The following is a 25325-nucleotide window of genomic DNA, read 5'->3' as shown; positions in this document are numbered from 1 at the left end:
AGGTTGGGAACCACTGGTCTATTTGGTCCTAAAATATTGTCTGGTGTACTAGAATTCATTACATCTATTGTTGCCCTTAGTCTGTGCTGTTCATTTTAAAAATTTATTGTTTTGTAACACATTTACATTTTATGTTTTATATTGCTTTTATTGATGCATGTTGCAAAATGGCATATTTGAGAGCATTTTAGATTTAAAAGACATAATTATATATTGAACATTATGTAAATATTGCACCTGTTACTTTGCTTTCTCTGTGGCGTTCTTTTCTAAAGCTATACATTCGCTAATAAAATGATACTTTTTTTTTTCAAATGATTTGAAACAGCTGATCAACAAGCAGTGTAAGATTCTAAAACATAATTCAGACTTCTCTTGTGTTCAAAGTTTCAGTAAATCGTCACTATGTGTTTTAGATTATATAAATAAATAATTGTCGCTTTTAACACCTCCACCCCCTGTTCAATGAATTGAATATGCTGTGATGATTAAAAAACATATTTCAGTAATACAAGAGAAGTCAGGACCCAAAACTTGAATAACAACTGTATAATTCTCTTTATTTACTCTCATTCAGTAAACACTAAATGCTTTTGGTACCAGGTAACAAAAAAAAAATACTTAATCTGAAGACATATCTCCTTACTTTTACAAATTTAGAGTAAAAACACCCAAGAAGGATGAATATGAAAATTCCTTCTCAATTCTAGCACTTATAGCTTTATTCCTTGTGTTGTTTTCCTTTTACCATTATACTAAACCATTTACTGGCATATGTTTTTGGTTTGTTTTGGGGTGTTGTTCATAAATGATGTCATGTTTTTTAAAAGCTATTTTTACCATCACTTATTTTCACAAAAAGGGAAAAAATCTCACTTCCTAAAAGGACATCACACTTTAACCTACTCTACTCTATGAGATTTTCAATTTCCTTTTTAAAACAGGAAATTCTGTTTAAAATATTAACTTGGGGGGGGGGGGGGGGGGGGGGGGGGGGGGGTTGGGTGTCAGAATTAGGTGTAGTTATAACAATTTACAAAAAAAATGAAAAATAACAGTGAAATTCAGTTCTAAAATTATTTTTAAAATGCAAGAGTGTGACATCACATGTTCTGACCCTAACCCCCTCCCCCCTTTTTTTTTTCTCAATTGCGATCATACAATCACAAAAATCTGAACCCTCACCCACACTCAGAAGTGTGATGCCATCTATGGACAACCCCTTTTATGGAAACCAAACAACCATTTTGACATAACCTTCCACCAATTTATTAAAACATATTTACTTAACATTATAATCTGTAACCATGTACCATATTGGAATATTTATGATTGCTAACTAAGTTATTTAAAATAATTGTGCTTATTTATTTTTCTAAGAGATTTAAAACATCCTGATATTCCTGTTAGTACAGTACAGTAATTAAAAAAATTAATAAAGTAAAGATAACTAATGCTGATAAGTTTAAGAGAAGAAAATGCCATAATTTTTGTGAATAAATGACATAACATACACTTAGCACTACCTAATATTCTATTGTTACTCTCTCAAATTTGATAAATATAAACATAAAATCAAGATACTAAAATTACTACATTGGCTTTCAAGTATACAGTGTTGTCACCAACTTTTATGAGTTGCATGATTTGCATGAGTTCTGGTTCTTGTTTTTCTCTTCCATATTTATTCAACTCATCAATTGATAAATTCAAATTAATAAAAGAAAAGAAAGCTGTTACTCATTTTGATTTAATGATGAAATTGAATTATTTTAACTTAGAAATAATTCTACATTCTAGCCTGCTGTATGAAAAAGTTTGTTGTGCTTAAAAAATAATTTATGTCTTAAACATCTTCAGTTTAAAAGCATACAAATTATTTAAAATTTTTTTTTTTACTGATTTTTCAAGCACTTTGCATTTGTAGGTCAATGGTGTATTTGCTTTTAAAATATTTATGAATATCACTGATTATTAATAATTTTAGTTAGTATTCAAATTATGTGAATTTATATTTGTTAAAGATCTATTTTCTTTACCTAGTTAAAAAAAAATGAGCCCTAATAATGATACATGTTCTCTCTGCCTTAACAACCTACCCTGAAAAGAATGTCAGTCGACAAGCATTTATTTATGATAGTCTCTCTAACCGCCTGCATAAAACTATAGCAGCATGGAGTCATGTTTTAACCTTCTACTTCCCAGACTTACAGAATCTGATGTATGAGCATCGTGTGTGTGGTATCACCTAGGTAATGTTTGGCAATATATTTACTTACTAAATTTCTTCTTAAAACATTATTTTGTTTTAATTTGTGAATTAGCAATATTTATATATGATTGACATGTCACATATTGTGTTTCTTTAACTACAAAAACTCATCCTAATACCAAGCCCTGACCATATTTTTTTTTCATAATCTGAAACTTAGCCTTGAATCCAAGGGTTAAAGATTAGTATTGTACACACACAGCTAGATTATAATAAATTAATATGGCCAATGAACAGAAACATTTTGTTCACAAATGAAGTCAGAAATTTTAATTTGTTTCTTAGATTAACTAATTTTACTAATTATTTAAATAAAAGTTATTTGGCATGAACATTTCTGTTTTAACTGGCATGGTACAACTGAAGTACATTCCAGATAGCATGGTTTTCAGAATGACCAATTTTCCTTGTATACTAATTTAAATCTTCATCCCACAAAAAATAAAAAAAAAACTCCAAAAAAAAAAAAGAATCCATTTTTAGATTTTGTAATCAATAAAAAATAAAGTTTGGCTTGCTAAGTAACAACAAAATTAGTGTGTAAATCATGGAAATCAATCACGCTTTGACCATAATTTGTATTACTGGCAAAAAAAGTTTCTTTTCAAATTTCTGAAGTCAATAATAAATAAACAAAACCAAATTATTTGAACTCTTATTTCTTGTGCATATTTGAAACTTTAGGCAGTCTCTTCTTTCTCATAGGCTTCTTAAATACCTTCTTTTATCAGGTGCTCAATCTGGCAATGTTGTGTTGGGTATTTACATCTCCCAGGTTTTTTGGGTCTATCTGGTTTAAAAATAATTATAACTGGCAGCTGAATGATACACTGCTTCAACAAAGATTAAATAAAATGTACCTCATCAAGATTTCTTTGCTTAGCATTCAAAATTTAACTTAATAAAGTTTCAAGGTTGTTTAGATTCTCAATAAATAATTTCTCTTGAAATTCTTAAACATAAAAATGTTAGATTTAATCTAATGTAGTTTTTAAACTAATTTTCTGTGTTTTTGTCTTGAATTAAAAAAAACAACTGATTTTCTGTATTTGATGACCAGCTAAGAAATAGAGAGCTGGGTTCTGCTTGTCTTGTTAGTCAGGATTAATTGCCAGCTTTAGAATACATATCTACTAATACATATTTAATTTTCCCTGTCCGTTAACATTAACAACCAAAACTCATGATAGTCCTAAGTAAGCACAGTAATAATTACGTAATTTGAAAGTATTGGAATGCTTTAGGATAAACTATAAATGATAATCAATGATGGTCTGGTGCCCCATAATAAAAAAGTAGGCTCTACATAAGAAAATGACTAGTTTTTGGTTGTCAACAGTTTAAGGATCAGGTTATGGCCAGTGTTACAGACAATATGGTAATGTGGTAATAATAAGCATACAGCACATAAGTTTTGCTTTTATTTGTAAAGGAGTAGTAGTTTATTTACTAATTAAAAAAATGTGTTTTTTTCAGAGGGAGAGTCATCTTGGCTGATGTAGAGAGAGAAGTTGTGATGGAGATGGCAGCCGCAGCCACCACCGCCGCATCCACCACAACACTGTCCACCATGACAGCTTCATCATCACCACCAGCCAACATGCCCCGCAACCTCAAAGGTAACGATGGCTGTCCTAAAGACGATGTTACAGACGGCCTCGCTTTTGAAATCAAGACACGCCGGGACCAAGGCAACAGCACCTACAGCCCTGTTAAAGTCTCGAAGCTGTTTCACAGACAGATGAAGAATAAAGCAAGGCAGGTATCACATAGTAAGGACTGCCGTGAGCTGAGTAGTGAAGAATTTCAACATTTCCAGGACAGCCTGGAGAAGTCTTCAACTTCAGGGATGGAGATTAAACCTGTGGATCACAGCAACAAAAATGGTGAACATTCAACTTCTAACAGTAATGGTCTAGCTTCAGCAGCTAGTTTGGATATTTTGAACACTTCAAATCAGAAGAGCTTCTTAGAGAAAAATGGCAGGGGAACTCATTCACCAGGAGTGGAGAACAAAGAAATCGATAAAAAACTGGAGACGCGTTCAGGAAATGTTGTAAATAACTGCAGGTCTGATTTGAGTAAAGTCAATATTTCTATGAAAGAGAATGAACGCTTTCTTACAAATTCACAACCGTTATTCAAACAAGTGATGAGCAAATCAGAAAATGATAGTTTTAGTAATGGGAGTCTTGAAGAATCGTCAACTTTATTTGTGAGGAAGTTCATGAAGGATAAGTTATGCCACCATCGTCACAGTGTGGGGGAGCCCAATCAACACCCGCCCCATACAACTAAACCTTTGGCTTTGTGTTACAAGTGTCAGATGTGCAGGAAAGAAACCCTCAAATCAGGCTGCGCCAGTGACAGTGAGGTCGCTGTGGGTTTGCGGACCAGCCTTGACCTTGGCAACTGGAGGGTTGTGGGATGTCGCTGCGGTGAGTTGTGTAAGGAGGAGTGCGAGGGGGAGGTGGTGTTGTCTAAAGGAGAATCCCAACACAAGGCCATCCTACAGAACCTGGACGACGACCAGAAGAAAGCCCTACTGACAGAGAAAGTCATCCCATGCCCCAACACAGACCCAGACGGCTACAACGTTTTGGATTCTCTAAAACCCTGTTCAGATGCTATATTTCTGTTTGAGTCCAACAGTAAAAAATCCTCACCCAGCTCTCCCGCTGATGGAAATAAAAAACTAGACAAACAGTCCCAGTTGCGAGGAAGTCTGATGAACTTTGACCAAAACCATCCTTATAAACAGCAGCATAATTTTATTTCCCACAAGAAAAATTGTAAGAAAAGTATGAAGTCGTCACCACCGACAGACCATCACAGTTCATCAAGTCAAGTAAATAAGAGTTATAATGATGTACTAAAAACACACGCAAATTCAGAAAATAAACTTTCTAAAAGTTTTTTAAAGCTTTTCCCATCAGCTTCCAACAAAAGGCCTGACCCTAACCAAGCCAGTGACCAATCTAAATATGATGGTAAACAAACTGCAAGCAGTCCCAGCAGTCAAATTTTGAACATCTCCCAAACCTCTTGTTCTTCAGATCAGAGCTCTGATTCTTGTAAAGATAAAAATAAAAGTTTTACTTCTTGGGATAACTCCGGCATTTTGTATACTGGGGAGAATTTTGACATGCCTGTAAGAAAAGAAAAGACCAAAGCTAACAGATTTTTTATCAAGCCAAGAAACCAAATTGTGCTTGAAAACAAAGATATGGATAAAATGGCATCTGCATCACCAGCTTATGTTCTAGAAGACAAAGACTTTGAGCACCGTTACAGGTTGTATTATGATGATGAGGCTAAAGTCAGCCTCAATCTGAAGAGGTCTGAACCAGAACGAGGCAACTGCCTGCTGTCTATGAGAACACCGTCGTGTGACAGCGTGGATGGCAACCAACCCTACCTCATGATGCAACCCAACATGGCCGTTATAACACTGTCTTCAAAAGACGACTCGGACAAGAGGAGACAATTTCCACAGAGTAACACAGTCGCCCAGTGTTTCATCTCTGGTGTGGGATCTAAACCAAGCCAGGCATCAGGCGATAGAGGACATTTAAATTCATTCGGCACACATTTTGGTGAAGCAAAATCTGGGTTTTTAAAAAGTGGCGCCCAATCTGGTCAAGCAATGTTTACTGGTGCGCAGTCAGAAAACAAAAGTAGGGACAACTGTGAAAGAAATATCCCAGAATGCACTAGAAGAAATGATTTTAGACAGCAATCCGTGTCATCACCCAGCCCGTGTGATGTTCAAAATTTAACATCCAGCTACGTCAACAGCCAGGGAAATTCTCCAACTAATTCAGCAAGTCAAGGTAGGGTGAGCAGCACAGCCATGAAGTTAGATAGTTTGAAGCACCAGGAGACCTCAGTCAAATGCCCAGCATCTTCTTCTTCTTGCAACGATGGGGCTTATGATGAGAGCAGCAGCTACAAGCCTAAGAAGTCTTACATGCCTGGATGCAACGTGGGGTCAAGTTCTGGGGAGACTCAGCTCAAGGCCACCTCCCTGGAAGGTGAAAGGTCACAGAAAAACATGACCACTTTCCATCAAGTTCAACCTAATCAGCTGACCAGCAAAAACACACAAAGCACTGAAATTTCTTGTACTCCAATGCTTAACATACACAAAAACTGCAATTTTCCAACAGTGAATGGTCACAGTTTTAACGGACAACAGATGCGACCAGGATCATACCCAAGTAGAACTAGCAATGACATGTTGGCCGAGCCAGCAAGACACAAAGACCCCAGAACAAGTTCCCCCATGGACTTTTTCTCCATCCTCCCATACAACGATTACACCTTAGCTAACAAAAGCTCAGACAGTGGAACTTTGGTGCCCTCGGAATCAGATAGCCAAGGGACTCTAAAGAACGAACAGGTTGTGTTGAGAGCTGCCCCGGAGAAGAGAAGCCGGAACAAGGTCCTGGTGAACATCAACAAGCCAAGGAAGGCGGACTGCAGGGAGAGCCCGACCTCCACGACCATCATTGAAACCTTCAATGGAGCTGAGCCCTATCCGAACAAGCACAGCAGGAAATCCAAGCAGGATGGAGTTATTTTGAGAACCCCTGACCACAAGACGTTTCAGCCGCAGTGCACTAGGAATGAGGACGAGGCTGCAGTGGGTGGTACTTTTGATCCGGCGTATGTGCCGTACTTTCCAAGCCGGCCGCTGTCGCATCCGCATGTGGATAATAATCACCGGCACCACGGTAGAAAGGAATCCAGGCACATGTCGTACCATGAGCATATCCGAAAATCCCCTAATCCGTTAGGGATTGATTCGACTTTTATTCCCGGATCCCACAGAAGAAGCGAACTGCATCCAGCTAGAAACAGCTGTGATGCTAGCTCAACCCGCCAGTCTCCTTCATCCATTAGCTTAAGCTCCAATGGGTGTCGCTATGGTAACTCGCCAAGCTGCTCTGAATCACCGCATGACCAAGTCCCCCACCCCACTCCAGACTTACTTCCCCTGACCACCAGCAAGGAGAGTCCGCCATCAGCAAGCAAAGAGCCATCGGTCAAGAAAGGTCAATCTTTCCTGTCTAGACTAACCCACTCACCCATGTCTTTTTTTACCAGGGACTCCAAATCCTCCACCTCGCCAAAGTAAACAGTTCACATTCTGACTTTAGTTCATCACAATACATTCTCTTTCAAGTTGAAGAAAATAATTCACATTCTGTGTTGAATTCATAAAGACTAAATCACCCGCCTCATCAAAGTATACAATATTATTCTGTCTTTTTAATTCATCAAGGTAAATAACTCGATAATCTCAAAACCTGAAGAGCACAATTCCAGGTACATTTAAAATTATCTTACCACACTTTTTTTTTTTTTTTTTTTTTTTTTTTTTTTTTTTTTTTTTTTTTTTTAACCACACCAATATATTTGGAACATTATTCAGGACAAAAGATCTCCAACACTGTTATAAAACAAACAATTATATATGGTCACATCTATATTTTTATGGTGTTATGAACTTGAATTATCACTTTAAATGTATTCTGCGTTATATTAAAAAAACATGGCATTTTGAAATGTTTACAATTTTTTTTTCCTCATTGTTTTTTTTTAAAGTTCAAAGCTTTTTCTCAGAGAAATTCGGGTGTAAACAGTTTGATATAATTTACAGGTTCTTCATCCATTTTTTTAAGGTACACCAACTTGGGTTATAAAAAGAGAGATAACTCTGGTTACTAAAGCATTAACATGTAAAAAAAAAATTGTAAATAATTAACATTTACTAACAGTATTACAAATATTTCTTACATTAACTTTCCAGTTGTCAATTTTTAAATAATGGAAACTATTTTCACCTATTAAATTAGATTCTTAGGTATTTATTTTTTAATAAAATATTTAATTATGTTGATTATTTGCACATATGTCCATATTTCAGTAAAATTGGTCAGCAATATTTTTTTATAGTTCAGTCTGGCAAGTATGCATATAAATATTAACATGGCATTATTGAAAGCAACAGTTGCTGGCCATGACATGACTTGTAAATAATGAGCTAATTTAAACCATTAAATAGCATCATTTTTTTGGGTGTGTTTTATAGAGTTCATGTACTGATAACCCAGTCACTGATAAATTGAAGAACAAAATGTAGGCCTAATTAAGTTTTGCATGAATTTTGTGCCAAATTGAAAAAAAAAACTTTTTAATAATCCTTTATTGACAAATGGGAACATGTATGTCTCTGAATATAATTGAGTTTGTTGGTAAAACTATGCTAGTTAAAGAAATATTTCAGAAAATATTGTTCTCACTTTTGCTGAAATAATTTAATTTGTTCCGTCATCATTACAAATTTAAAATTTTACATTGGGCATTTCAAATGTTTTACTATTTATAAAGGGTTAATTTTCTATTCATTAGATTTGAGTGTGTTGGACTTTGTATGATTTTTGTTACATGAGTGGGGGTCTAATTAATTACAATTAGATGTGGGGTCTAATTAAATCCCATGGTGTGGGGGTCTAATTAGATCCAATGGTGTGGGGGTCTAATTAGATCCAATGGTGTGGGGGTCTAATTAGATCCAATGGTGTGGGGTCTAATTAGATCCAATGTGTTCATTTTTCCCAGTTCATTTTTACAATGACCACAGCTTTGTAGATAAAATATATTGCTACAGTGCAGGTTCTCAAACTTTCGAAATGGTGTGAAATTCAAACACATTGTGGTAACGGTCATGGTGGTAAAGGTCATGGTTAAGGTCATGGTGGTAACAGTAATCTAACCCAGGCTGGTGGGTAGATTCGTTCACCTGAGTTCAGTTTTTATTTAACTAGATCAATGTTACCAATCATCTGTTGAGCTTTTAATTGTCCTTGTGCAGTGCTGAACAAGGAACTTGCAGTGAGACTGATTAAAAAGTTTAATGAGCACATTGTAAAGGTACAAATCAAAAGGTCTAGTGAGGACCTTGTAAAGAGACAAATTAACAAGTCAAATGAGGACCTTGCGTAGTGCTGAGCAAGGGGCTTGCAAAAAGTACAAATAAATTTAAAGAGTTAAATGATGAACTTTTAATGAACCACATAAGGACCTTATGACTAACTGAAACTGAGTCTTGAAACACACATTGAGAATCTGACACTGTTTTAGCTTTGATTCAATATATATAATATGTAAATACACCCTTTTACTAAATTAATTTAAAGCTTATAATAATTTATTGTAAAAACTTTCATACATTTTTATTAGTAAATGTACATACAATTTATTTATCTGATTTGTGTTTTTTTCAGTTTGCCTTTTTTTTTTTAAAAAAACAGGAATTATTATATTAAAATTAAATTACATTTAAAGATATTTTTTTTCCCTTTTTGTTAATAGTGTGTGGTATGAATCCAGTTTTTGAGTTTGTCGCTACAGAAACTGATCACAGAGATACAAACTCCAGACAAGGAATTTACATGAAGTTGTGTTTGATTGAAAGATGACTTTAAAATTTAGAATGAAAGAAATTCTTTTGACTCGAGGAACTGGTAGCCATGGAGTTTTAGCCTTAGTCAAGGTCAGTTCCCAAAGCGTTTGGTAAAAGGGGGGGGGGTGTAATGTGTAATTAAACACCAGCTGATTGAAACAATTGTTTGGTGTAGCTCTGTTAGAGGTCTTTGTAGAGTTCACCAGTTTCCTTGACCTCGTCATATAAAGGGATAGTGTGGTCAGCACTATGCCCAGCCGCTTTTGCTTTCCCTAACGTGAGTCAGGTATCGATATCCCGACTCTAGACTTTTGGGATAGCAGTCGATTGCTCTACCATTCGATCACGCCATCACTACAGTTATTTGTGTCATAAGTTTCACGTGCATGGGCAACTTCAGCAGATGAGATAAAAAAATATAAAATCATTTATCTGAATGACTGGGATGCAGAGGCGTAGCGCCCGGGGCGAACTATCAAACTTGCGCCCCTTTTCCATTCCTATATTATAAAGTGTATCAAACTGGTGAAAACACGCCACTCACCCTCATTTTGAAAGATTGTTGGTACTTTTTACAAGTCTCTAACTTTCTTAACTTTGACTGTGTATAATTCAATATCTAGCTTAAAATGAGATTTTTTTTCTACCCCTCTTTGCGCCCCCTTATGGTCGGAGCCAGGGTGCAGCCGCCCCACCCGCCTTCTCCTAGCTACGCCACTGCTGGGATGATATATATCATTCCCGAGATCTCAGCAAACGTGACTTGCGCTTCCAGTGGACATAAGCTAACGGGGTGTTGGTTAATTGCGAAACGCGAAATGGCGAGGCGGTAAATTGCGAGAAGGGTGCGAAAACCACCGGTCACGTGAGATTTTTGTCTCGCATTTGTTTACATCTGGTCACTTAATCGGTACACAGAAGTAAAGTATAGACCCCCCCCCCCCCCTTTACGATAGTCACAACCAATCTAAGATTTCTTGCGAGATTATTTGAAATTCGTGACAACTTAGTTTATAGTTACAGGACATAGAACATTGCAGAGGCGTAGCGACTGGGGGGGGGGGGATACATATGTCCCCGGGCAAGTTGGAAAAAAATTAAAAGCTCATTTTAGTTGCAGTTTTGAATTATAAACATAAAAAATATATGGGGGGGGGGGGGGCGCCAAATTCAAAGTTGTTCCCGGACGCCGGGAGGGGTCGCTACGCCTCTGGAACAGTGTAGTTTAAGTTTACAGCTACATGAATTGGCTTGAAACATCGATAGCTATGGACGTTGTACGCGTCAAAGCTTCCGGAAATTAGTTCTTCAGTTCTTTAGGGTAATCGACCTTCTAAAAAATCGAACTTTTGAAAATCGAAATTCTGAGAATCGACTTTCTGAAAACAGCGTTCTGACAGACGGCTTTTCGTGGAACTAGATTGTATGTATCGATGTCGCTAGTTAAAAATACAGCATTCACACATCTTAAAAAAAGACAATACAACAGAAAAAGTAAAATACAGGTGTTTTTATTATTCATCCTGTTTGTGTTGTTGCGTATCTTAATAAAATATTTCGGTTTTAACAGTACCGAAATTAAATAAAAAAAACAAAAAAAAAATAATTAAAACAAAACAAAACTATATGCAGTGTGAACTTCCATTTGAGGAATCGATTTAAACTTACAAAAGTGAAAATAGCATTGCATGTAAGTGAACATGATCCAACTACAAAAAGGGTTGTTGCTGATTAGCCGTACCCACATATCTTCATACACTGTTTTTTTTCCCAGACTTTTTTCTCAGGAGGGGGGGGGGGGGGGGGGGTGGCGGACATTCGTTAAATTTATATATTTCTATATAAATTACTTTTCGTTCAATGGGGGGGGGGGGAAGAGAAGAGGGAAGGGTTGCACTGTCTGTATATTATGTATCATCGTTGACGATGCCCGTAGACCTCCATCAGAATTGAATTTTGAAGTTAAATTTAGAGGTAGTCTTTAGTTAGGGCGTCACCACATTTAGATAAGGTTTGGTGTTGGGGCTAGCATAGGTTTGATGACAGCATTATACGGTGACGTCGATTCTAGTTTTACGAAAATATGTAGGTACGGCTAATGGAAATGTAACCCCCGAAAAATTGCACATCTAATTTACATTGACAAAAAAAGTATTTACAAAAACAAGTTGCTGTCAATAAATAGTCGTAAGGAAGCAGATTCATTTGTGTACAAACACAAAGTCATTGTTTACATACATACATACAAAATTTACATGGTTTCATTGATACACGATATGTTGTTTTGTACAATTTTTTCAATTTGGGAGGGACACATTTTGTCAAACAAAAACACATCTAACTGATAATAGCTTGATGTAATTTGTGACATAAAGGGTCAGTAATATGTATTTTTTAATGACAAATTTATATAAAAAAACACTTGAACATTTGTGTTGGGATTTTGGGGGTTAGGAGTAGTAGACTGTAACTTTATGACGTTATTTTAAGGGGTTGTGGTATGTTTTAGTTAAGACGCCGTGACTATAGGGGGGTTGGTGAAAATTAATTTTAAATGCGTGACGTCATTTGCTAGCTGTTGATAAATACCGAAGCATGTGTTTATTTAATAGGATTCATGGTTTTAATTTGTAAAATAAAAATGACACAAGACTGGCGACAATTTCTGTATATGTTATCAACACTGAACGGACACACCCCTCCACGTAACTAACATAATAAAAAAATGTATGCGTGTTAGCTCACAAAACAACCCCGCTCACCCCATATTCCTCCCTCATAAGCTTGTATATAATTACAATATGTTTCCCATTGGTCCTGATAAGATGATATGAAATGAAGTACATGATGCGATGTGTAATGCATCACCTGGTAATACCAGGGCTATAATCTAAATTAGAACTATTTAGGTAACCAGAATAAAATGCGCAACGGAAAATTGAACACGAAAAATGTGCGCAAGGAAGTTAAAAATAAAATCTGTCATTTATAGACGTAAGCAAAGAACGACCACGCATAAGCCTACACAATAGCATAACATTTTTCCACAAAATAATTCATAAAAAACGTTTTAATAACAAGCTTTTATGTAATAATGCACTAAAAAGTAGAAAATAAATTATAGACTACTATTTAAATTACTATAAAGAAAAGCGTGGGTCACTTTAGTACCGATTGGATACCTTTACTTATATTTGAGAAGAGACCCACGCTTTTCTTTATAGTAATTTAAATAGTAGTCTATAATTTATTTTCTACTTTTTAGTGCATTATTACATAAAAGCTTGTTATTAAAACGTTTTTTATGAATTATTTTTCAGTACTTTACATGTTTTATTTACAATAGAGTTACATGACTAAAAACCATTGCGCGCCTACTGAACGTGATGGCGCAGCTATTGAACGTACCGTGATGGCGCAGCAATTGAACGTGATGACGCGTGTGGTGTGGTTGGCTAGACATGCCTACTAATTCGGTCCAAATTTTTATTAATTCATAAAAAATTAATTAGGCATCCAATTAAGTCAAATTTAATTTCAGATTGCATTGTCTTCATGTCTTGACCCACGTGCCAAGTGTGAATCGTATCGGTCAAGTAGAAGATTCCGAATTTTCACTCCTGCATTTCGGTCTAGACTGACGACAGAGGAAGCAAGTTAAATAAAAGCTTGTAAAAATTTCATAAAAAACGTTTTAATAACAAGCTTTTATGTAATGATGCACTAAAAAGTAGAAAATAAATTATACACTATTTAAATTACTATAAAGAAAAGCGTGGGTCACTTTAGTACTTTAGTACCTATTGGATACCTTTACTAATATTTGAGAAGAGACCCACGCTTTTCTTTATAGTAATTTAAATAGTGTATAATTTATTTTCTACTTTTTAGTGCATCATTACATAAAAGCTTGTTATTAAAACGTTTTTTATGAGATTTTTTTTTAGTACTTTACATGTTTAATTTACAATAGAGTTACATGACTAAAAACCATTGCGCGCCTACTGAACATCACGTTCAGTAGGCGCGCAATGGTTTTTGAACACAGCCATTACGTGATGGCGCAGCTATTGAAGGTGATGACGCGTGTGGTGTGGTTGGCTAGACATGCCTACTAATTCGGTCCAAATTTTTATTAATTCATAAAAAATTAATTAGGCATCCAATTAAGTCAAATTTAGTTTCAGATTGCATTGTCTTCATGTCTTGACCCACGTGTCAAATGTGAATCGTATCGGTCAAGTAGAAGTTTCCGAATTTTCACTCCTGCGTTTCGGTCTAGACTGACGACAGACTGACGACTGGCGACTGACGACTGACGAGGAAGTGAGTTAAATAAAAGCTTGTAAAAATATCACAAAATGAAAATTTGGATTTGCGCATTTTTCCGCTTGTGCATTTTCCCGATTGCGCAATTTTTTCGTTTGCGCATTTTTCTGGGAACCCGCTAGTTCTGGCAATAAAATCACAACTCCTGTTATTTTTTTCATGGGAGATCACTATTTCAGCCATAAGGGGACTTAGTCGATACTATAGCAAATTTTGTAACTAAACATTGTTTGATATTTTGATACCAAACATTGTTTTAGTTGTATCAGTTGAGAATTTATTTTATCAAGAGTATATCAATCACATTCAGAACCAGACCCGATATCCATGTTTTTTTTAAAAACCACACTCTGCACAGTTCGCGTTAAGATCAAATAAATATGGCAGCACAAAAGAGTAAATTCGACTATTTTTAAATGACATAAGCCATATGGTAGTACAAACAGTAAATTTAAACATATTTTATTGTGTACATGCCCTAAATATTCCATCACAAATTGTAAAAAAAAATGAGATTCAGTAAAAAAAAAATAATACTAATAAAAAGCCACATAAAACGCAGCTGTTATGAAAGAAAAATGGGATGGATGTGGTCGGACGATAGGACTTGCAATTATTTATTTAGAACCTGTGGGTTCGAACACTGATCCCTTACAGTTCAAGATCATCTTAATCGTGTTAATAGTAATAGATGAATCATCGTATTCATCGGCTAAAAAAACAACAGGTGAACCATTTTATTCTTAGACTAAATAACAGATTTCCATTGCATTCGTCCCCTATAAAATACAGACTGACCCATGTATTCGTCCACTATAAAATACAGATTGACCATTGCATTCGTCCACTATAAAATATAGATGGACCATTGCATTCGTCCACTATAAAATACAGATGGACCATTGCATACGTCCACTATAAAATACAAATGGACCATTGTATTCGTCCACTATAAAATACAGATGGACCATTGCATTCGTCCACTATAAAATACAGATGGACCATTGCATACGTCCACTATAAAATACAGATGGACCATTGCATTCGTCCACTATAAAATACAGATGGCACATTGCATTCGTCCACTATAAAATACAGATGGACCATTGTATTCGTCCACTATAAAATACAGACTGACCCATGTATTCGTTCACTATTAAATACAGACTGACCATTGTATACGTCCACTATAAAATACAGACTGACCCATGTATTCGTCCACTATAAAATACAGATGGACCATTGTATTCGTCCACTATAAAATACAGATGGACCATTGCATTCGTCCACTATATAATACAGATGCACCATTGCCAATAAGACATGAAAAAACCATTTACCAGGAAGAAATGTTGAACTCGTCAGCTAATAATGATAACAAATAGCAATGATTATAAAGGTTGTGAGTGTAAAATGTGCCTAAAACAATAGTAACAGTCGCACTACAGGGGTGAGGGCGGGGTTAAGGGGTGAGGGCGGGGTTAAGGGGTGAGGGTGGGGTTAAGAGATGGGGGTGAAGGTTAAGGGGTGGGGGTAGCGTTATAGGGTTGGGGCAGTTGAACAAAATATATGTTTTCACAGTGAATAAAAAAGATAATTGTGAAATCTTTATTTTTTAACATCTGTTATTAAACAATTGTGTTGGGGTGGTGGTGGGGGAAAGGGGGGCATCACCCCTGCAGGCTTCATATTTACATGTGCGTGTGCTCAAGGTGAATACTACACATATCATACATAAGCTATTACGTTAGATGCCAGTTCCACTGACAGTTACACATATCATACATAAGCTATTACATTAGATGCCAGTTCCAGTAATCATCGACACTAGCAGACGTGAATTATCCACGCGATTATGTAAACCAACCCCAACAAATCTAATGGAATATATACACCGTGACAAAGTGTTCAAACAAATTGCTTTTAAAAAAAACCATACTTTGTCAAATTACAAAAGTGCATGAGTATAGTTTTTAATATACGTCAACAAATACAAGGTCATTTGACTACTTGTTACAAGTAATGATAACAATGTTGATAAAAATAAAAAATAAAATTTCTGACCGTAAGTACTAGAAAAATCTGGCAGGTATAATACAATCAGAATTTAAGTAGGCCTATTGGCCTACACTAGTTAAAGATTAAATTGAAATAAAAAAGCACTTCCGGTTAGCGTTTCCGGAATTTGACAATTAAAAAAAATCGCAAGAGGTGCACAAAATTGATTGCTTTTAATTTGATATCAACGTGCATTGAGATACTGTAAAGAACCGTAACTGTGATATTTCGTTGCTTGAGTTTACACGTAAGAGTGCTCTTATATTTTACAATGAATTTGTTAAAATGTTTACTAAATTCTGTCACATAGGATAACAGCCACACTCAATCAGAGAGGGGAAAAAAAGGTGTTAGGGTTGCATCCTGTTTTAAAAAAAAGGAATTGAAAAAGAAAACCCAATTATCCACGTTCTCAATTTTTAATTAGAAATTTAAGGGTGCTAATTAAATTGCTGGTCGGGTTTATTTACAGCGACGTGTCTGCTGTAAACATAATAATGGCGATTTTAATTAAAGTTGAATTGTTTCGAATAATTGGTTAAATTTTTAAAAAAATGTGCCGTAGTTACACATTTTGACACCTGGGTCAAGCATTTAGATCTTTGACTTTTTATTGGATTTGAAAACTATGATCTTCCACTCATTTGGATACACCAGCTGATGTATAGTTTTACCTGTCTTGGTCTGTATTTAAATATGGCATCCTGATATAGAAGTGCTTATGGAGAACCGACGTTTCTCGCGTAGGATAATGTATAAAGGATAACTGAAATTGCGATCTTCGCTATTAACCTCGGGTTACCTAGCGCCAAAAGAATGAATAAAAAAGACATTTTTATTTTGCAAAAAAAAAAAAAAAAAAAAAAACCCCAAAAAAAAACCCAACAACCAACAAAACCCTAAATTTTAGCGAAAAGGACAGATTCTACGAATAATTAAAAATTGATTGAGGGCGACATGTAAACAATGCAAGCAAGATATGTTCTCAGGTGTACTCAAGTGTGCTAATGTACAGACGCGGTTTGTGCCGGATAAAGCGCAGGGCTGAACAGGTAGCACCCAAGGGCCCCGAATGTTTAGGGGCCTTTAAATGTCGTTTATATATCTATTATAAGATAATAAATAGTCTTATTAGTATTTGTGATAAAAGAGTCAGGATTATTTTTTAAACAAGTTACACTTTCCACTAAAGCTGGAAGCAATACTGCATGTGATGTCTTTACAAAGACTTTGGAATGTGTAGACAGATTGGGGTATAAACTAATGTTTGTTCGAGATATCGCGGTTCTAAATCTGTATCATCAGAGACCCTATAATTGATAGAAAATAATAAACATTCACAATTATATTTTGCTTTTTAAAAGATCAATATTTACCTAACAACATAATTTGTTGTAGATACTAAAAGAAGGGAGACAATGAATTAAACTCAGCTGAAGAGTAACACAAGGGGAAATACCCATGGTAGAATTGCTGAAAACAGAATAGGTTTTCTAATTATAGTTAGAGCTTTAATGAACCGATGTAATTTAAAATCTGTGATATTTGCGAACTTTAATGAAAAGATAAACTTGTTATGTGCATTATCTTGCTAATTTTTTTTAAAAAAAGCCCTTTTGTACGGCTTAATTCTTTCAGAATGTCGTTACGAATGACGAAAAACTTGACATTTTTTTGGACCAACATCAAATGAGATTCAATTTAAAATATCTAAAGGTTTGTAATTATTCATTTAAAAAATATCACTACAAAGCTGAGTGTATTTGTATATATTAATAACAGCACACATACGCATGTGTAATATATACATACGAGCCGACCCGCTGCGTATCATACGCCGCTATTTAGTTTTTTTTTTTTTCTACTTTTCAGTAATTTATAATTTGTGAATTCGACAGTACCAATACTGCCACTGAAAATATTTGCTTAAAAACACTACCCCCCCCCCACGTGAAAGCAGCCTCCTCTTAGTTACCTCCTCTAAGTTTAAAATCGTTTCAAACTAAATTATCTGCCCCTAATAGCCGTCACCAAACCCGTCTCTATGATTGTAAAATGTAAACAGCGTGACCACAGCTCACCAGACAATGGTGGGGTGGGGGTGGTAGTGATAGTGATAGAGAGAAAGAGAGGGGACTGCAAGGAGGCGCTTGCAGCTTGTTTTCTAACGGCTCCCAGAAGAGAATTATATATATAGATACTGATGTAAAATGGAAGCGACGTATTAAATGATTTATCTCCCCTCAATTGTCTCCCCTGTATCCCACAACTCTGTATAAGCAATGGATTGGACGGGATCATCTCGGATTGCCCACGTCACATCCTCGTTCTCTGAACGGTGAGGATTTGATCTTCTCGCCCCATCTATTCACGTTCTTTTTTTTTTTTAATTCGTGTATTTATACTGTCTTAAGTTGTGACTGGGTAGAGGAAGGGAAGGGGGGGGGGGGGGGGGGTCGAGGATACCAGACGGGGTCGGGATTGAGGAGACTGGGGTTGGGGGAAGCAAGCAAATTTCTACCCCCATCCACCCTACACCTTCCTGCCTACGCAAATGTACCCTGGTATTTCGTTAAAGAGAAGAGTGGCCAGATTAATTTTCCGCCTAAAATAGCAGCCGATTTTATGAGTTTTTATACTTAAAAGCTAAGAATGCGTAAATTTTAGAATTTTCTACCACGCGAGAGATGACGAAACGTCCGCCAAGTTTTTCAGAGCGGTTTTTTCCCGCTCCTGATAGTTCGTTATCTAGAGTAAACCCAGATTTTAACACTTTTTTTTTTATAATAACACAGATTATATTGATTACGAATTATGGTTTGATAATCAGAAATAATTTTCTATACAAGCCAATTATAAATTATATAGAAAGCATATCGTAATTTTGTTTAAAAATATAAATAAATCCCATTATACTTAAAACACAAACAAACAATGAAACATGTATAATTACTTTCAAATTAAAGTATTAGGGGAACCATTTGCTGATCAGGGGAGATAACGTTTCGCCATCAATGTTTTATTTTATTTTTTCGTGTGAAATAGCTATAAAGATGTACGACTTGTATATTTTCCACATCGAAATGGATGTTTTTAAATATTAAAAAAAAAACTTTTTCTTCTCTAAACTTAAGGCTATGTTAAATTATTTGTCGTGAGCTTACAATTCCGTTTAAGGGTACAGGTCCTAAAATTGTAGTAAGTCTATTGGCTAGGCATACGATATTTTTGTTTTTAACAAACAGGGATTAGATCAGTATGGATAGGAGTGATACACATCAATGGCTTGCTGGTGCTCCGTAGTAAAAGTGCACACACATTTGTGATACGCTCTCGGCTTCAATTGGAAATGATATAAATTCTTGTAGAACGGAAGTACCAACACATTAATAATTCCGTTGACCTTTGTTTACCAGGCCAACATGGTGACACTGTTCGTCACGTGACTCACAGGAAGTGTCTGCTATTCCAAGATGGCGGCCCATGAGTGGCCTCCAATCAGAAAAAACAAGCGTCATAAAATAGATAAGTATCGCGTGCCAGTGAAATCGAGTAATCGACTCGGGGATTTTTTTCTACAACGATACGAGGGCCCAAAGATCAGTGTTTCTTCCAGACTTTTTTTCCGGGGGGGGGGCACTTGAAATCTTCGGGGGGGGGGGGGGGCGGTAAACTTTCTTCGGGGGGGCGGACACTGTTAAAAGTATATATTTTCTATATAAATTACATAAATTTCATTTCGTTCGGGGGGGGGGGGGGGGGGCGGTAAAAAATTTTCGGGGCTGGAAGAAACTCTGCCAAAGATTGTTTGATCTAGATATTTATCTTGGCTGGAATCGATTATTTAAGTCCCACTTCCAGAGCCGAGTGGGTGTCGAGTCTTTGCGCATGTTCCGTCTGCACCCCCTCCCCCTGTACTAGGGGGAGGGTAAAAGAGAAAAAAAAACACGACCAGGAAGAAACCTCACTTTCTTGGCCACAGAGCTTCCACGGAGAAGAGAATGTCCGCGATATTTCCGTCCAGTAGTGCGTCGTCTAAAAACACCGGAACATCCGGCGGTTTTCCGGCGACCGTTTCCGGCGGTGTCGTAAAAATGGGCGGCACGACTACCGTGACCGGCACCGGGGGAGTGGTCGGGATGAGATCCGGCTGCAGGGAAGTCTGTCTTTCAAATTTAGCCGGTTTCCGGCTCGAGGAAACCGGTCTCGGGTTCATCTTCCGGCGTTGTCTCTTCAGCTCCATCCGCGGGGTCAGCTCGTACATGTCGTCGTCTTCTTTGGTGAAGACGAGCTTGGGTATATTCTCCCCGGGGAGGATCGACACGGGAGGGGACAGGTTCAGCAAGCTGACGCTCCGACGCTTCAGCACGTCGTTGGTCCCGCACGTCTCATCAGAAGCGTCGCCGCTCTCGTATAAATCCAGATTTCCGGTGCTGGAGCTGCAGTTCCGGCTGCCGAAAAGTTTCCGCCCGCAGCAGAATCGCTTGGCGAGGGATGTTCTAAAAATAGGCGAGCACGTCATCGCGTTCGGGTTTTCCCCGTCGCGTTTGGCGTCGTAGGCGGACATGCTGCCCAGCTCACTGTCTCGGTCCGTGCTGCTGTACAGCGACTCCATGGACGCGTTCTTCACCTCGGAGTCTTCCTCCTCAAGGTCATCGCTGAAGGTCGTCTGCCGAGAGTTGACCCCCGACCTCCAAGCCGATTTCGGATCTAAAAAATCCTCCGATCTCGTAGACCCGCGAGGTCTCGTGAGATCCGAACTGGCGTGGCTGTCACAGGAAGTGGAATTCTGCCGGAGGTTGGGCGGGCGCCGGCTCCCGCAAACTAAGGAACTCCCTGGGGTGGGGACGACGCCCCCGTTGCTGGTGGACACGCCCAGGTACTTGTTCTGCGTGGCGCCCCCGCAGACGCGGTTGAGCTGGGAGACGAAGACGGAGGTGTCGAGCTCGACGTTGTCGCTCTCGGCCATCTCGGCCAGCCAGGCGATGAGCTTGTCGTACGAGTCGACGGACGGCCCTCGCAGCTCCTCCACTCGGTTCAGGACGTTCGCTGCGGACGGGAGAGGAAACACGTCAGGATGGTAATCAAGTGTTTTAATTAATTAAAACAAAATGTACGACAAAAACCACGGAACTACAACAAATATCATGATTAGGATGATAATGTTAATGATGATGATAATGGTAATGTTAACGTTAATGATAATGTTACTGGTAATGATAATGGTAATGATACTAGTAAAGATACTGGTTTTAAAAATTGTAATAGTAATAATAATGCAATAAACGACAATAATAATAAAAAGTACTAATAATACTAATAATATAAAAATGATAATGTCAAAATAATTATAATATTTGCAATACAAAATCTCAATGGCAAAACATCACCATGCAGGCGAAAATATTAAAAGGCGCTTGGAAGCTTAAAAACAAGCCAAAAATATTTTTAAAACGTGTGATCTAAGCTCAAAGATCATAAATACTAACGATCTAAAACTTTTACGGATCTACCTCCGGCCAATGATGTCTGTCATTGTCTATATAATTTCATATGTTGTATGTCATATACTACATGTCTGTCACTGTCTACACCTTGCCATATGCTGCATGTCATGTACTACATGTCTGCTATTTCTGTATGCCATTTGCTGTATGTCATGTACTACATGTCTATTATTGTCCGTATGTCATATACTAAATGTCTGCATTTCTAAATGTCAGTGTCTAGGCATACCACTAGATACCCCGTCACATAAAGCTTATAATCTTAGCCCACAGTATCAAACCCTAACTCAAACCACAGCCGCCGCTAACCCGAGGTTGTACTCTAAGTCCACTCCGATGTCCGGAGTTTAGCAGACGTGACTAGATACCCTATCGTCTGCAATGGTGGAGATGATGGGGGGAAACCTTTTACATTTCATTCATTATTCACGTGACTTCCGGCTTGGTTGTTGGCTAGACATGACGTCACGCTTTGTACACAGAATGTACACAAGGCTTTGATAGACGGCGGAAATATTTCGATGGGTGGCCGAAATATTTTTGATGGATGCCAAAAATATTGTTATGGTTGGCCAAATTTTTTTGGATAGATGCCAAAAATATTGTTATGAATGGCAAAATTATTAAACTTTTTAACTTGGTCATCTATATATTTAAAATATCCGAATTTTACTCCACATATCATCAACATTTCTCTGTCTTTTAATATTTTTATCTTTAAAAAAATAACATATCTATCTTATCTAAATATCACATTTTCTTTAAAATATCAAATTTTCTTTATCTAAAATATGCAAAATGTTCTCTTTAAAATACAGTCGTTGTCTTTGTAAAGCATAGTTATTCCCCCTTTGGAGATTTAAAAAACAACAACAACAACACCTCAATGCCTCTCTCTAAAACACCACCCTCTCTCTCTCTGAGAGATTCACTGTTCTCTCTACACCTTTCATAAAACATCAAACATCCTATCTTTATCTTTGCACTCTTCAGATTTTTTTTGTATCATCAAATAATTGATCAAACATTTGATCAATTCATTGGATGGCGCCAGTATTTGCCTGAAGCTGTTTTATTGATAAAAAAAATGATATTCAATCCCCGGATCGATAATTCTATAATTTATATTCCATTTAAGATAGAAAAAACAGACTCGCTCAAAAGAAACGAAATTAAACATCAGTCGTAAAAAATCGAACTCTTCGATATGAAAACTACACAAGTAAAAGACGAACATGAAATGTTTCACAAGGCTAGAATATCGATTCTACCACATGACAGAAAATCGAACACGAATCCGGCTACGAGTACGAATACAAACAAAACTATTCAAATACAGAGTATACAATTGTTTCAGCCGTTACTTTAAATATCAAATTATTCCGTAGCATTCATGTTTATCCTTGATATTGATTTTTAAGTAATCCAATTTTAAGGAAAGGAAATATACAAATTCCAAAGTAATTTCGGCAGCTTAAAGTTAGTTTTAGACGAAAATTACACGTCGGGTGTCTTTGCATGTAAGAAAATTTCTGGGCTTTAAGGGCGTTTTTATCTTTAAAAAAAAAATGTACTGGGTTATTGAATGACGTCTTTGTAATGTGTTTAAAGGACGTTATTGCCCTAAAAAAAGTAGGCTTAAAGGACGTCTTTGCTTTTCAGAATGGTAATGGAGTTACATACAAGACGTCTAGGCCTTTCATAAAAATACTTTATTTAATTAAACAACCGTCATTTCTTTTCAAGACAAGTATGGGGCTCAGAAAAGTAATGCGTCTAAAATTAAAAAAAAGTCTTTTACTCTTGATGAAAAGTACTGGGTTCAATTAAAAGACGTCTTTGCCTTTCAGAAAAGTACTGGATCTAATTAAGAAAAAACGTCTTTTTCTCTTGAAGAAAATTACTGGGCTCAATTAAAAGACGTCTTACCCCCACGAAAAGAACTAGGCTAAAGACGTAATAATAAGACGTCTCTCTGGCAATTACTTCCTGCGCATGCGCAGATGTAAGCGGGCTCCAGACTTTGAATAAACCACACCGAAAGGTGGGAAACACCTGTAGGACAGGTACGTCGAGTGCAAACCGTTGTATAACTGTTACAGGTGTGAAGTGCTGGATGGCACTTATGAGCGGGGTGGTGGGCGGTGGTGCCAACGCCAGAGGGGGGTGGAGGGTGTGTTTTGATTGGTTTAATTAAGATTTGAAGTACTATACTGGATGAGTGGCCAATACACACATGAACAAAATACGAAGAGATTGTTGATGGACTATGGTTGTGGGAAGTAGTGGATAAATAATCTAGAAGATTGGATACAGCTAGTTCTTACTCTTACGTTGTTTGTAAAAAGTGTATATGAAGTAGTCTTGCGTTTTACGATGGGGAAGGGAAAGTGAATAGGGGCAAATATAGGGCAATTTAATGGTAAATAGTGAACATATAATGGACAAAAAAAAATCGCCGAATAGTGGACAAATAGTAGAAAAGGAAGTGGCGAACAGTGGACATATAATCGACAACTAAATAGTGAATAAAAAGGTAAAGTTCCCTATTCAAACCTGACGGTCTATGGGGCAAGTGAAGTAGGGTTCACCTGTTTCTGTGACCTCGGCATATGAAGGGATAGTGTAGTCAGCACTATGCCCAGCCGGAAACAGGGCATTACCCCCCCCCCCCCCCCCCGTCAATTACCCCCGGACATTTCCCCCCCCCCCGTCATTACACCCCGAAGTAATTACTCCCCTGTCAATTACCCCCCGCCCAGTAGGACATTACCTCCCGGTCATAGCTTAAGGTTCAGCTAGGGTTAGCGATAGGGTTAGGGCTAGGGTTAAGGTTAAGGTTAGAGTTAGGGTTAGGGCTAAGTTTAGGGCTAGGGCTAGGGTTAGTGTTAAGATCAGGGTTAGGCTTAAATGAAAGTCTAGATTTTTGTTTGGTTTTGTGTTTATTTTAGGGTGAGGTGAATTCTTAGGTTTTTCGTCTTTGTCTTAAGGTTACGATTAAGGTAATATATATGTATAGAGTTGGAGTTAGAATCAGGATTCTATCTTGGTAAATGGGGGGAGAGGGGGGCGGGGGGTAATTACACTGGGGGTAATTGACAGGGGGGTAAATACGGGGGGGGGGGGGAAATGTCCGGGGGAAATGTCGGGGGGGGGGCTAATGTCCTGTAGCCGTCTAGCAGTCTATACTTTACCTAACGTGACCCATCAAAGCTGGGTGGACTCAGGGACGGCCTACTGACTTGAACCTGGATTCGAAGTCGAGACTTACGGGTTAGCAGTCTAGTTTAAATGGTGAATAGTGGACTAATAACGGACCAAATGTTGGACTGAAAATGTTTAGAAACTGGTAAACACTAAGCGGAAAAATAGATGGGAACAAGGGATACTAAGAGGATAAATAGTTAATCAATAGACGGACAAATGACTCGTCTCTGATCTAACAAATGCCACATAAAAAAGTAGCCTGCGCTTGATGTAAGAGTTCATCATTAGCATCGGATGACAAAAGGTGGTGGTGTTCGTACTACGTTACCACAATAACAATGAGGTGGCTGTCTCGTGAATTAACAGTGTCCTCACTTGTCAAGACAGTCTCGTGGAGACACCTTGATGTCCCACAAAGACAGTTTCACGAAGACAGAGTCTCGTCCCGTATAGACACTGTCTTGTCGAAGTATGCTTTGAT

General features: G+C 37.4%; 2 protein-coding genes across 2 annotated transcripts in view; one reads left to right on the top strand and one right to left on the bottom strand.

Moving 5' to 3' along the window:
- The window catches only part of LOC131950489 (uncharacterized), a 55067-nt gene extending 45784 nt beyond the window's left edge, over positions 1-9283 (top strand). The window contains exons 16-17 of the mRNA XM_059312679.1: positions 3749-7329; positions 9153-9283. Of these exons, the coding sequence (XP_059168662.1) occupies positions 3749-7329; positions 9153-9283 (3712 nt within the window). The remainder of the gene's footprint in view (positions 1-3748; positions 7330-9152) is intronic.
- Positions 9284-20094: 10811 nt separating this feature from the next.
- LOC131950495 (uncharacterized) lies at positions 20095-21179 on the bottom strand (the record flags this gene model as incomplete). The annotated part of the gene is made up of 1 exon (XM_059312688.1): positions 20095-21179. A coding segment is annotated over one exon (1085 nt), but the record flags the coding sequence as incomplete, so codon positions are not given.
- Between the last annotated feature and the right edge of the window lie 4146 nt (positions 21180-25325).

The sequence above is a fragment of the Physella acuta genome, unplaced genomic scaffold (assembly GCF_028476545.2).
Source record: "Physella acuta isolate Inbredline_101_S28 unplaced genomic scaffold, ASM2847654v3 ptg000768l, whole genome shotgun sequence".
Taxonomy (NCBI): domain Eukaryota; kingdom Metazoa; phylum Mollusca; class Gastropoda; family Physidae; genus Physella; species Physella acuta.
Note: the sequence above shows the minus strand (reverse complement) of the source record. Positions and strands in the feature narration are given on the sequence as shown.